This window comes from Pholis gunnellus (genome assembly GCF_910591455.1).
Source record: "Pholis gunnellus genome assembly, chromosome: 20".
In the NCBI taxonomy this organism is placed as follows: Eukaryota; Metazoa; Chordata; class Actinopteri; order Perciformes; family Pholidae; genus Pholis; species Pholis gunnellus.
This window is the reverse complement of record NC_136547.1, coordinates 10,971,684-10,984,257: the sequence shown is the minus strand read 5'-3', so window position 1 is coordinate 10,984,257 and position 12,574 is coordinate 10,971,684. Positions and strand designations below refer to the sequence as shown.

Sequence of the window (12,574 nt, the reverse complement as noted above, 5' to 3'; positions counted from 1 at the left end):
GGTCGGACCATTTACGTCTGCACACACTGACGTAATATCCTCAAAAAGCATTTGTATCTTACAAATATTTTTAGTTTAAAAGAAACCTAATGGATATAAATAATTTAACAGCCAGTCCATGTCCTCGTAAACCGTTGAAATAATCAGCTAATAACGTAGAAACAATTTGAGGTATTCGCAAACGTTACTCGTTTTCTACACGGACGTTATTTACGGGAACACACATTCTGACAGTTGATTTGAGTTCTGAAGACGTGTACCTACCGTACCGATATATAGCCGTCTAGTTTGACCATTTGCTTTATTGTTATTTACAATATTACTTATATTTCGTTTACATTGTTTAGAGATATTTGTTCTCCTGATGGCGACAGTCGAGGAACTGAAGCTGCGGGTGAGAGAGTTGGAAAATGAATTGATAAAGTGTAAGCAGAAGCAGTGTGCCGTGGAACTACACAGACCGAAGATTGACAAGATGAGCGCCGAGGTTGTGGATTCCAACCCATACAGGTGACTTTGTATTTTATACATTTTGTTTTTTGACAGAATTTGTCCGGGCCGATCTTAGCGCTAAGAGGCTACGCCTTATGACTCACTCATCCCATATGGTGGTACTTCATAGACCGCTAACCTCAGCTGTGTTGTCATTGCAGTCGTCTAATGGCTTTAAAGAGAATGGGCATCGTGGAAGATTATGAGGTATGATATTTAAGTATTGTTCTTTATTCACTGCAGTTTGATTTTGCTGAATTTATCACAATATTATACTAAGGTAATACTAAAACTGTGGAAGAACAGACATTGTTCTTCAAGTCTATATCAATTTCAAAAACATAGTGGATATTAATACCAATGTGCATTTTAGTACGTTGAAATGTGGATGTATACAAACTTTCACATGGGCATCCTTAAGGTTAAGTGTTTTTAAAGACCATGTGACCTGTGCTATTACAATAATAAAATAATCATCTTGCAATATCCTGACAGAAAATCCGGACATTCACAGTTGCTGTGGTTGGTGTTGGGGGAGTTGGCAGTGTGACAGCTGAAATGCTCACTAGATGTGGCATTGGTAAGGTAATACAACCTTTTTCTTATTTCCTCTACATTGCCTTGTACCTGTTCATGTTGTGCAGTAGATTCGCTGTCGGTGCTTCCCCCAATCTTGTCTATGCTTGCGCCATCACAGTTGCTCCTCTTTGACTACGATAAAGTAGAGCTGGCCAATATGAACAGACTGTTCTTCCAGCCTCACCAGGCAGGCCTCAGTAAAGTGGAAGCTGCAGAACACACACTCAGGTATACTATTGTTTAAAGTAATCCAATTTCCCCCGCAAAATAGAGACATTAAGTTCATTTTTGCTTACATGTTACTCGATTTACCCAACAGGAACATCAACCCAGATGTGTCATTCGAAACCCACAACTACAATATCACCACAATGGACAATTTTACACATTTTATGGAGCGCATCAGGTGAGCATTTCCTACTCTCCAGTTTCTAGTTTTGCTATGCCTTAGTGATACAATCCTTCACAACAGATTGTTCTGTGTCTGCTCAGTTATGGAGGGCTGGAAGAAGGGAAGCCGGTGGATTTGATCCTGAGCTGTGTGGACAACTATGAGGCCAGAATGGCTATCAATACAGTAAGTGCAGCACTGTCTCAACATGTTATACACTGTGCTTTGTACATGTTACCTTTGCAGATTGTATTCATCTTGTCTTGTTTGTCACAGGCCTGTAATGAACTCGGTCAGATCTGGATGGAGTCTGGTGTCAGTGAGAACGCTGTATCAGGACACATCCAGCTCATCATTCCCGGAGAGACGGCATGCTTCGCTGTATGTCCACACACAAACCTCTTTGCTTTACACTGAAAAGATGTTCACCCTCTGCAATACTTGAACAACATTGCCCTCTGGGAAAAACAATTGTAATAGTTACAGTGTCATATCCTTTGATAGTGTGCTCCTCCTCTGGTGGTGGCAGCGAAAATAGATGAGAAGACCCTAAAAAGAGACGGTGTGTGTGCTGCCAGCTTACCAACAACGATGGGCGTGGTCGCAGGCCTCCTGGTGCAAAATGTCCTAAAGTAAGATATATTTATTTACGGGCATTGGGAAACCTAAAGGTGGAAGGACTGCCTGTATAGTTAAAGGTAAATATTGTGGTCTTTCAGGTTTCTGTTGAAGTTTGGAACCGTCAGTTATTATCTAGGCTACAACGCCATGCAGGACTTCTTCCCCACCATGGTCATGAAACCCAACCCCCAGTGTAACGACCACTACTGCAGGAGACAACAGGAAGAGTACAAGGTGTGTGCTTGCAATGCAATATCTGCCAAAAGCCCATTTTGTTTACGGTGCCGCACCAGTTGGGAAAGCTAACCGTGTCTATCTGTATGAATGCTTCACTTCAGAAGAAAGAAGCGGAGCGCCCAAAGGTTGAAGCTGTACAGGAGGAGGAGGAGGAGGTCGTACACGAGGACAATGATTGGGGTGAGCGTGCAACAAACAACTATTCCATCCAACAGTGTCAGATCTGTCTTTGTACAATACAGTATATTGTCTTATGTGTATTAACACACACACAATTGTACCGTGCAGGTATTGAACTAGTATCAGAAGTGACTGACGCAGAGTTACAGGCTGCTTCAGGCGCTGTGCCTGACCTCCCAGAAGGCATTACCGTGGCTTACACCATTCCGGTTGAGGTTAGTATTTGGTAACACAAAACAGCTTTGAAAGGCTTAACTGATAGTTTTACATGTTTGAGCTCATTAATCTAAAATATGTAAGATTATTGCCGACCTTTTTTTTTCTGACGAATGCAGCATAAAGTTTAAAATTGCAATAGTAAATGAAATATTCACTGTGACGGATGACCTCAACTTAATTCTGACAATATTTTTTTTGTCTTGTTTGGACCAGGAGACAGAACGTGGGGAGACCGTGGGGGAGACTGAACAGAGCCTAGAAGACTTGATGGCTCAGATGAGAAAGTTGTAGGCAACAATCTGAAGATGCTATTCAGAGAAGACTTGCTTTTTCTCATGCGTCTATTCCATTGGTTTATTTGATAACAAGCATCCTCATAAAAAAGCTACTTAATAAATAAACAATTACAGAGTTGAGCTAAAGAACGGAAATGCATGAAAAGTGCTTCTGATGACATTTCACACAACACCATTTGCAAAACCAGTCCAGTCAAATTTATAATTTGCTGACATACTAGGAAGGTGTTTAGCACTTGGAGTTGGTACAGTCTCTAATGAAATGTATACAAACCTAAGATAATATCACTGTAGTGCATTAACATTGTCACAATGTGTGTTTTCTACGGTTTTGATTAGCGAATGCGTTTTCTGCCTACCTTTTTAATGTATGTGTCATTCACTCAGCTTTAAAAAAAACCATCTGCTGCAACAGATTAAAACATTTAAACATGTTTAAGTTGTCATAATTAAGTATTTATTAGATGGAATACAATCCTCTTGATATATTGGATGTGATTTGTGTTGTCCTGTACAGCTTTTACATATAATAACATTACATTAATACACAAATATATTAAAAAACTTAAGTTATAATAATGTGTTGGGATTCACATACATTCCGTCAAACAACAAATCATTACTCCATTGTACTTTAACATATGGCACTATCTTGGTTTTGGCCAATCCCTTACAATCCTTTTTGTTAGTGAATAAATACACAGATATCTAGTTCTGCATGAAATCTTAACCAGAGGTAATCTCTTCTCAGACATGGTCTCGGCTTGTTTTTGGACCCTTATCTTTGGTTCTACATTTGATCTTTTTGGATTATGTACTCTATACTAGTAGGTAAACATGTAATGTAAACAAATGGTATCTAAACATATAAATATACACATTTTTCACAATACGCACATTTCATTTTAGCGACATTAGCGCTCTAAAATATTTCAGTCAGAACATCAGGAATGTAAACTTGGCAACAAATCTGTGTGAGGTCTTAGCAGTTTTGGTAATACATAATAGCAAAAATAAGTTGTACTGTTGTAAATATTTGACAGCTCATACTTTATCTCCTTAAAAGAAGCAAACAAGAATAACTGTTTTCTTCATACCTGTACCCAAAAAAAAAATAAAGTTTTTAAAAAGTGCATAGGGTATTATCTGCTGTACATTGGAAAGCACAGAATGTGTCTGGTTATTAATGATGTTTTATGGGTTATGATTTGCCAAACCCTCATAGCATTCCATGCCAGCAAATTAGTCTGTGCAGCTAATTTGCTGATATACACAGTTAGTCATGTAAATAGGAACAAAGTGTCTGAATCAGTGATAAATGTAAACTTGAGTTCCATAAGAAGTAGTGATATATAACGGAAGATCTTTACACACATGATTATGTAGAAAATATTAAAAAAATACATGTGGTATATACACAGGTTTCACAGATTCATTAAACAGATCTCATAATTATACTGGCAGGTACAGTCTATTTGACCAAACCCTAAAACCTCCATCTAGACAGTAATCACAGTGTGATGACCAGAATGGTTCCCCTGTGGCAATAAGTGTCTGAACAGAGTCACCTCTGGACATGTGGGATGGGAGCCGGTCCCCTCAGACTGAATGTGTCCCCACTGGAGGAGTGGCGGGACGGAGCGTTACCACACACCAACGACGGCTCTGCCTCCTTTATCTCCATCGCACGTTTGTAAAGCTCTGCTGCCTTCTCAAAGTCACCCTCTTCGTAGCTATTTACAAACGGAATAAAAAGGCAAGAAAGTTAAAATAGAAATGTCATTCAACAGTCATGATTAAACTTCTGATTAGCCGAATGTTGAATGCAACCTCAAGTACTGTACCTCAGCACAGCCAGGTTTTTTAGGGTCTCTCCGACCCGTGGGTGTGAGCGCCCCAAACTATCCTCATACACTTTCAGTGCTCGCTCATAAAGAGGCAAGGCTTCACTGTGCTTCTTCTGCCAAAGACAAAAAAAAAAAAATCTACAGTCAGCTTTGCTCTCTACAAAAAATGTAAGCCACAAATGCTCATTGCAGTCATTAAAATAAAAACAAATATGTGCAAATAGCTCTTAAGAAACTCGGGAATATGTGGAACAGACTGAATGAAGTATAATGGACATTCTCACTAGTTGGCAGTAGATCACGGCCAGGTTGACCAGCGCTGTGGCCACACTGGGGTGTTTGGGCCCAAAACTTTTTTCCCTGATTTCCAGAGACAGCTCATACAGCGGCATCGCCTTTTCCAGCTTCCCCTGTACAACACACACATCTCAGAAATCAGATTCTCAGCCAACGACGAGCACAGAGTGAGCTGTTCAGCAGACAGAATATTAAAGTTTCATTGTCAACATGCACGTGTGTCTCACTCTGCGTTTATAGAGCATGGCCAGGTGTTTGAGTGTGTATGCCAGTGAGGGGTGGTCTGGGGACAAGGCCGTCTTGCGGATGTCCAGCGCCCTCTCGTACATGTCCTCAGCCGTCTCATACTCCCTCCTCTCTGTGTGCAGTGCAGCCAGGTTGTTGAGGGACTGAGCACAGTCTGGGTGATCCGGACCGAGGACGCGCTGACGCATCTCCAGAGAGCGGGTCAAGAATATCTTGGCTGCACTGGTGAGGGCAAAGAGTGGGGTTTCAGATATCTATTCAGACAAATACAGACTAAAGAAACAAAAAAAAACTAAACAAGAATTAGGTAGAAGGTGCGATTTGAGGGAGACGCAATTACACAATTAATGTCCACAATGCAGAGTGTCTCTGTCTGTGTGCATTCCAGCTGTAACGTGTATGCCTTACTCCATGTTGTTTTGGAGGTAGTACAGGACACCTAGTTCATTGAGTGTCTTGGCAGAGTCTGCCGTTTCCTTTCCCAGCGTCAGCTCTTCCAGCTGTAGGGCTCTGCGTCTCAACAAAGTGAAGCCGTACTGAAAGGAGGAATTGACAATAAGGCATGTACACCATGAATGAATGCATGAATGCATATGGAGAAGCATGTGGGTATCTGTGACGCTTACCATATGACCTTTCTGGCGAGCAGTCTTCTGACGGATCTTCACTGACCTTTTCCTGAGTTTATCTGCTTGTTCATACCTGATTGTAAGAATGCCCGGTGTGAGCCATTAAACGAGGGCCTCTGTTATTATTATATTATAAATGATAAATAACACCATGCATGTCAACAGCAAGAGAGAACCATTTACTTGTTTAGTTTCTGATAGAGCATGGCAAGGGACTCCAGCTCTCGTGCTACGCTGGCATGCTCGGCTCCGTAGGCATTCTCACTTATCTCCAGGGCCTGCTTGTACAGCTGCTCGGCGTTGCCATACTTCTTCCACTGAACATAAACCCCAGCCAGCTGGTGCAGGGAGCAAGCTACGCTGGGATGGTCCGGGTCCAAGGCTGTCTCCCTAATCTCAAGGGACCTTTGTAAAGGTGCTACTGCCTACAAAAACAGAAAGAATCAAATACATATGCAATGTGCAGAAAAATATTGTTAAGTGAACAATTAACATGTTTGTTTTTTTGTCATTTCAAAGCTAATGCGCCTTAAAATATTACAAGCATGTACACTACCTGGCTAGGGAGGCCCAGGTCTTTGAGGAACCGTCCCAAGGTCTCATACAGGTTTGCCAGCTTGGTCATGCTGTCTTCGCTCTCACAGTTCTTCTCATAGTGTTTCAGGGAGTCAAAGTACTCAGTGGCCATGGAGCTTTTGTCTTTGCCCACATATTGCCAATAGGCTAGCAGCTCAGAGAAATGACCCCTAGAAGAAAAAGAAAACACATACCGTCCAGATCCATACCTAAATAAATGTCCTATACCAGCTTGTGTGTATGCCTGCTTTTTACCTCTTGTAGAGGTTTTGGGAAACAAACAGGTTCAGGAGGCTAAGCTGTAATTTAGTCCTATCCTCCTGTTGCTGGAACAGCCAGGGCAGCTCATCTGCGACACGCCACGTAACACGGTCCTGGCTACACACACACACACAATGACATGAGTGGTACTGACAGAAGAAGGTGCGTTGTGTTGTATGAGGAGAAGATGACTACTCTACCCGAGTTGTTGACTGAAGTACTGTATGAGTTTCTCTCTGTAAGCAGCCGAGCTACTTCCTCCACCCAGGAACTCCAACCTTACAGCTTCCCAAGCCTGAAAGACAAAACACACTTACAGACAAAAACTTCACAAAGGATATGATAGTTTTTTTATGCATTTTGTATTTTGAATGACTTTGTGCTAAATATTCAGTTACCTGCAGGTGTTGAAACCTGATGAGCCCACAGCGGAGGGTTACAATGCAGAGTCTGTTCAGACGGTAAAGCAGAGTGGACAGGACAGGCAACTCCAGTTCTGGGAAAAGGTCAAGCACCTCTGATTCACTCACTCCATTATGGCTGGCACATACAAGGCACAGAATCTAAGGAGAGACAAATAAACAAGCACATATTATTTTGCTACATAGAGAAAGAAAATCCAGATTGTTTATGCGAGTCGCTGTGAGGCCAGAGTAAACCAGAGAGAAATTACAGGGGAAAAAACTGACGAAAACTATGTGACCGGTAACATGAAAACACAATATAACATGGTGACAGTGTAGTTTTGCAGGTCACCTCTGTCATAATGTGTCGTTCTCGGTCTGTGTTGAGGGAGTTCAGAGTCATCTTGAGTGCCAGACGGTAGAGTGACATGGTGTCCTGACACTGCAGACACTGCTCCAGGCTCTTCTCCAGTGACCAACCTGATATACTGCTAGGCCAGTAACAAAACATGGAAATGTTGCCACGTCAGACTCAGAAAGGGAAGACCATTTCTAACCCACATAATGCATGTTTAAGGCCCAGTACGGAATGGATTTACTCAACCAAAGTTCTCTGAAGCGAGAAAACCCCACCGTTATATATAAAGATTTGCAATCATTGCAATGAAACACAAAGTTAACTCATTTTTGTATCAGAATTGTTCTGTGATGGTAACTACATTTAGAATCGTGAAACCAGAGGCGACTAACCTGATGATCATTCTTGCCAGTAGTGTGACATACAATGCATTGCAGGTTGATGCAGAGCGACAATGCCTTTCTAGCTTCTTCTCCTGGAACAAAGATACAACATTTAAGCGTGGCATTCTCCCAAAAAACATATCGCTGCTAACAATTCCAAATGTCTCTCCACACTTTCAAATCCCTTCAGAGTTTTTAAAAAGGGGGGGGGGGGGGGGGGGGGGGGTGATAACTGACCTGGTCTATGGTCAGTTTGAGATCCAGGCTCTGGCACTCTGCATTGACAATGCTCCTGACCTCCCTGGGACTCAGTGGGTCTAAGTGGAGTGTGGGCCATAACCTAATAAGGCATGGTCAGTGAATTACAAATGGCAATACTACAGCAGCATATTTAGAAACGTATACCACTGCATGGAAAATAAATAAAGAGCAATACAACACTGTTTAGAAACCAAACTGTGGGTTTCACCTCCAAGCTTGAGGACAAGTCTCAACTTTGACAGACACCACCACTCGGACATTGACAGGGAGAGGGTCAATTAGCCACTTCATGTGTTTTTCTGCTTGCTGAAAAAAAGTTGAAAAACAGTAATGTTAGAAGAGCTATTCTGTAAAAAAAAGAATTATTCTCAAGGTGACTGAAACAAAACAGTGACCGTCTAATCTGGAGTGTACCTGTATTTGGTCAATGGAGTCGATGATGATGATAATGTTTCCTTGATGGCGTGCCGATAGTCTTTCAAGCCAGCGGGGAAACTCCTCTAAGATCTTACTGGGCTCCATCGACAAGCCGGAAATGGACCAGAAGTGCTGCAGCAGCTATGTGACAACAGACAGAAAACACATTCCCACGGTTATTCAGCAAGACTGTCTCCACTGGAAGTTTAGTCTTTAGAAGAGCCGCCGAGAGAGAGCCCTTACTTTGACTGTGAGGCGTTTGATAATGAGAACCGGCTCTGAGCTTGTGGAAAGTGGGCGGCCAACAAAATGATAGAGGAACAAGGTGTTGGGGGACTGCTTCTGCTGCTGCTCGATCCTGAAAAGGATTAAAGAACAAAGATTAAGACAAACCATACAGAAAGTCCTGTTCCTTGATGACACATCACACCATTAAAAAGAGCGGACAAAAACAGGAAATTACCAAAACAGGCCTAAAAGTGTTACATTAGGAGAACTACTCAACATACCTCAAAAGCATACAAAAAAAACCTTTAAACTGCAATGGTCACCCACTAGTTTGAAAATATTACACTAAACTGAATGAATAAGTTCTCACCATTTGGAGAGCAGGAGAGACTTTCCTGAGCCTGGACCACCAGACACCAGCAGAGGTGGGGTGGGAGGTGGAGCAGCTATCATGTCATTTAAACGATCTATGTACTGAGAAGAACACCAGGTACAACACAGACTTACAGTGATTACTGGGCAGCATTAGACTGGAAGACAAGATTAAGAGAGCTAAAAAGAGGGGAACATCTGTTCTACCTTCTGGAAGCCTAACTGAGAGGTGGTGCTGCTGCTACGGGCCTGCTGGTAGGACTCAATCTGTTCCTGCTCATCATGCAGGTCCCACAGCACATCTCCCGAGTCCTCCTCACGTCCCTCTTCTATCCCAGAGTCCGTAGAATCAACATCTGCTCCTTCAAGTCCCAGCAACTCCTACATAGTGAGAGTAGAAGTGGAAGTTCAAACGCTGACACGGACGGGAGGATTGAACTTATACCACCATGCACACCAAACTTGCAATAGGATCGATGTAAAGGCTCATGTTGCTGATAGTCTGTACCTGTTTGATGACTTTCTCCAGTTGCAAATAAATGAGGTCAGCCCCCTCCTCTGCAGAACCACTATGATCCACCACCTGGGTTAATGTTCAAAACATGTAAGCGCAAGCACTGTGTGGCATCTAGCAACCAGGAAAACACAGAAAAAAGCAATAAACAAACAACTTCTGCTTTAATTTAATAAATATATGGCGCACACAAACCTTGACTTTAGCAGCCTTGTCTGCAGCGTTGATCCTTTCTAGCAGTTCCCTTGTGGGTCCAGTCAAATTGTGATCTTCTTCAGTCCTGAGGTAGAGCACCAGTGGATGGCCATCTGGATTCTTCACAAAGGCCTCATCACAATCCTCCACCACAGAGCTACACACATGCATGAATATTGTGAAGACCATATAATGCAAGGACAATCTTAAATACATGGGGGATATCCTAGTGGGGATAGGTAGAGGACTTACTCTACCTAGTGACAGTAGATTTGACAAGAAGCACACACACGGAGCTCCTTTCAATCTCCTGCTTGCGCTCCACAGCGTATGAGGCAGCGTTCTCCTCTGGGAAGCAGACATTCAGGTAGAAATGGCCAAGACCTTCGCACATTCTGCGTAACACAGGTGAATGTTTCTGTCATGAAAACACAAGGAAAAGATTTACCAGACAACAAAAGTAATTTCCTGAAGCCTGTTCATGTGTTACTTAAAGCCAAGTCCAAGAAACGGCCCTATTAATGCCACAATATAATCATAACACAATATTCATAGTTTGTCCACAGTGCCCAACCTTAATAAAGACATCAAGCTCAGCTTTGGTCTCCTGGGTAAAGATTAGGTAGCAGCGCACTGTGTTGCTCCACAAGGCCTGAGGAACATGAGGTGAGACCTGAAGCAGACTGGCCACTGCAGCGTCCCAGTCATCTGACACACACGAAAAAGTTGCGATACAAACATTAGGAGATAAGTGAATGCATACTTCAAAAGCTATCCGAATGTAAACGTAACTATACACCCATTAAAAAGTTATAGTAAGTAAGTAATGTGTGTAGGGGTCAATTTCTCTAAATGTTAGAATTAATTTTCCAGCGTCATAGTAGCCACTATGGCCATGGGGTAAAGATATTTGATTACCTCTGTGTTTCCTAAAACCCAGGTCACAATGCCTCCCTTCTTTCTACAGACTTTTGAAGTTGACTTACCTCTGCTCACATTTGCAAAGGGTCCCTCCACATCTATCAAACTGTGGGCAAATTCCGGTCCTCGAAAGGTCTGTTGCAACTGCATCATGCTCCCCATGGAGGGCTCACTTCCCAGCACACCACCAGACCAGTACTCACACTGTGTCCCTGCAGCTGAAGACATACAGGGAATAAATAATACGAGGCGTTGGAAGATTTCATCATAAAAAAACAAGACCTTGAATTACATACGGGAAGGATTCATGAATACAACATGGTGGATTTCTGGGTCTTACCGGTAACAGTGGTTTGGTTGTCATCTGAGTCAGAATCATTTGGGTCATAGACCTGGATGCCCTGAGCCTGCAACTGCTGCAGTTTGGCCTCCAAGTCCCTCTTGGCCCGCAGGAGATCCTGAATTTCCTTTTCTTTTGTCTCCCGGAAAATCTGGTGGTGATGTATTTAGCCAATTGGTTAGCGTTGCAATCATGATAACCGGTAAGAATGCTCCTCAGTAACACGTGGTTTGGATTACCTTGAACTGTCGTTTTACTTTGTCCCTGTCATGTTCAAAGGTGGCAGCTCTCTCCATTGCTTGATACTTTGCCTCAAGAGCACTCTCTTTTTCTCTAAGGATCTTCTGGTAGGTCTTCTGCAGAGCCTGAACATGAACATCATCATAAGAAATGTTAAAACCGTTAAATGTTGTAGCCTTTAAGCTTGTGCTTAGACAAACTAGCAGTCTCTGAAACTTAGTAGTCTCCTGTTAATTCATTTCACCTGTAGCTCAGCTCTCAGCCTCTTGTTCTCCTCATCCAGCTTGGCCTCCTTCTTTTGCATGGAGGTGATCTCGTTATTCTTGCTGACACGGAAGATTTCATACTCTTTACGGAGTCGTTCATACTCCGCAGCATACTCTAGATCCACAGAACCTGTGGATTTGAAACTAGCCCCAATCACCCGAGGTCCTCTGCGAAAGGAACTGCGCAGGAGTCGGGCTTTGGGCTTGACCTCCACTGGGATCTCACAGGCTTCCCCTCCTTCACCCCCATATCCATCCTCAATTACCTCTCCTGGACTGACCAAAGAGGATGCGGTGCCCATTGTGGCAGCCTGTAAAGACAGTTGTACGTAACTTTAGTTAGCTATAAGTTAGCTAACAAAACATCTGTCCAACGCGCACGTCACGGCATTCATTTGTTTCAAGACTAATAGAACAAGACAATCATTTATCTACGTATTTAGCTTCGACAGAATATTGACTGAAACACCAACTCTTGGTGAAAACATATGAAGCTACGTTAAACAAACAGAAGAATACACTCACGGTCCGCTCCCTTCACAGCTTCTTCCTGGCTGCCTTGGTAACAAGTCATAATACGGGTGCTCGCAGGAGTCAAACTGGAGTACTATTACTGTACAAAGCCCATCTCGCAGACTGTATTACGCCAAATTATGATGTTATAGTAGTAATAGCAATAGTTATTGCAAATTGTAGTCATGTACTTTTTAAAGTCAAAATATACTTATTGAAGTCAAATGTGTTATGGGCAATGAATTGTCCTGCAGAACTATATTTGTAAGGGCGCAGGTCTGTACTAAGTAA

At 42.6% G+C, this 12,574-nt stretch overlaps 2 protein-coding genes across 2 annotated transcripts; one reads left to right on the top strand and one right to left on the bottom strand.

Moving 5' to 3' along the window:
• The first annotated feature begins 242 nt into the window (after window positions 1-242).
• On the top strand, window positions 243-3,450 carry uba5 (ubiquitin-like modifier activating enzyme 5). The gene is made up of 12 exons (XM_079180976.1): window positions 243-510; window positions 654-699; window positions 988-1,077; window positions 1,190-1,299; window positions 1,391-1,477; window positions 1,564-1,648; window positions 1,739-1,843; window positions 1,967-2,094; window positions 2,182-2,317; window positions 2,422-2,500; window positions 2,609-2,715; window positions 2,933-3,450. Exons 1-12 carry the CDS (start codon window positions 365-367, stop codon window positions 3,008-3,010), a joined length of 1,197 nt encoding a protein of 398 aa, XP_079037102.1. The 5' UTR covers window positions 243-364; the 3' UTR covers window positions 3,011-3,450.
• An 811-nt stretch (window positions 3,451-4,261) lies between these two features.
• On the bottom strand, window positions 4,262-12,072 carry nphp3 (nephronophthisis 3; the record flags this gene model as incomplete). Its single annotated transcript, XM_079180975.1, has 27 exons — window positions 4,262-4,748; window positions 4,860-4,975; window positions 5,147-5,272; window positions 5,387-5,627; window positions 5,814-5,941; window positions 6,032-6,107; window positions 6,218-6,459; window positions 6,591-6,780; window positions 6,866-6,988; window positions 7,072-7,166; window positions 7,270-7,434; window positions 7,628-7,766; window positions 8,026-8,108; window positions 8,254-8,356; window positions 8,486-8,583; window positions 8,692-8,835; window positions 8,938-9,052; window positions 9,293-9,396; window positions 9,502-9,675; window positions 9,803-9,877; window positions 10,004-10,160; window positions 10,261-10,421; window positions 10,578-10,711; window positions 10,990-11,142; window positions 11,265-11,415; window positions 11,504-11,629; window positions 11,749-12,072. The coding sequence occupies 27 exons, from the start codon at window positions 12,070-12,072 to the stop codon at window positions 4,580-4,582; spliced, it is 3,912 nt and encodes a 1,303-aa protein (XP_079037101.1). The 3' UTR covers window positions 4,262-4,579.
• Between the last annotated feature and the right edge of the window lie 502 nt (window positions 12,073-12,574).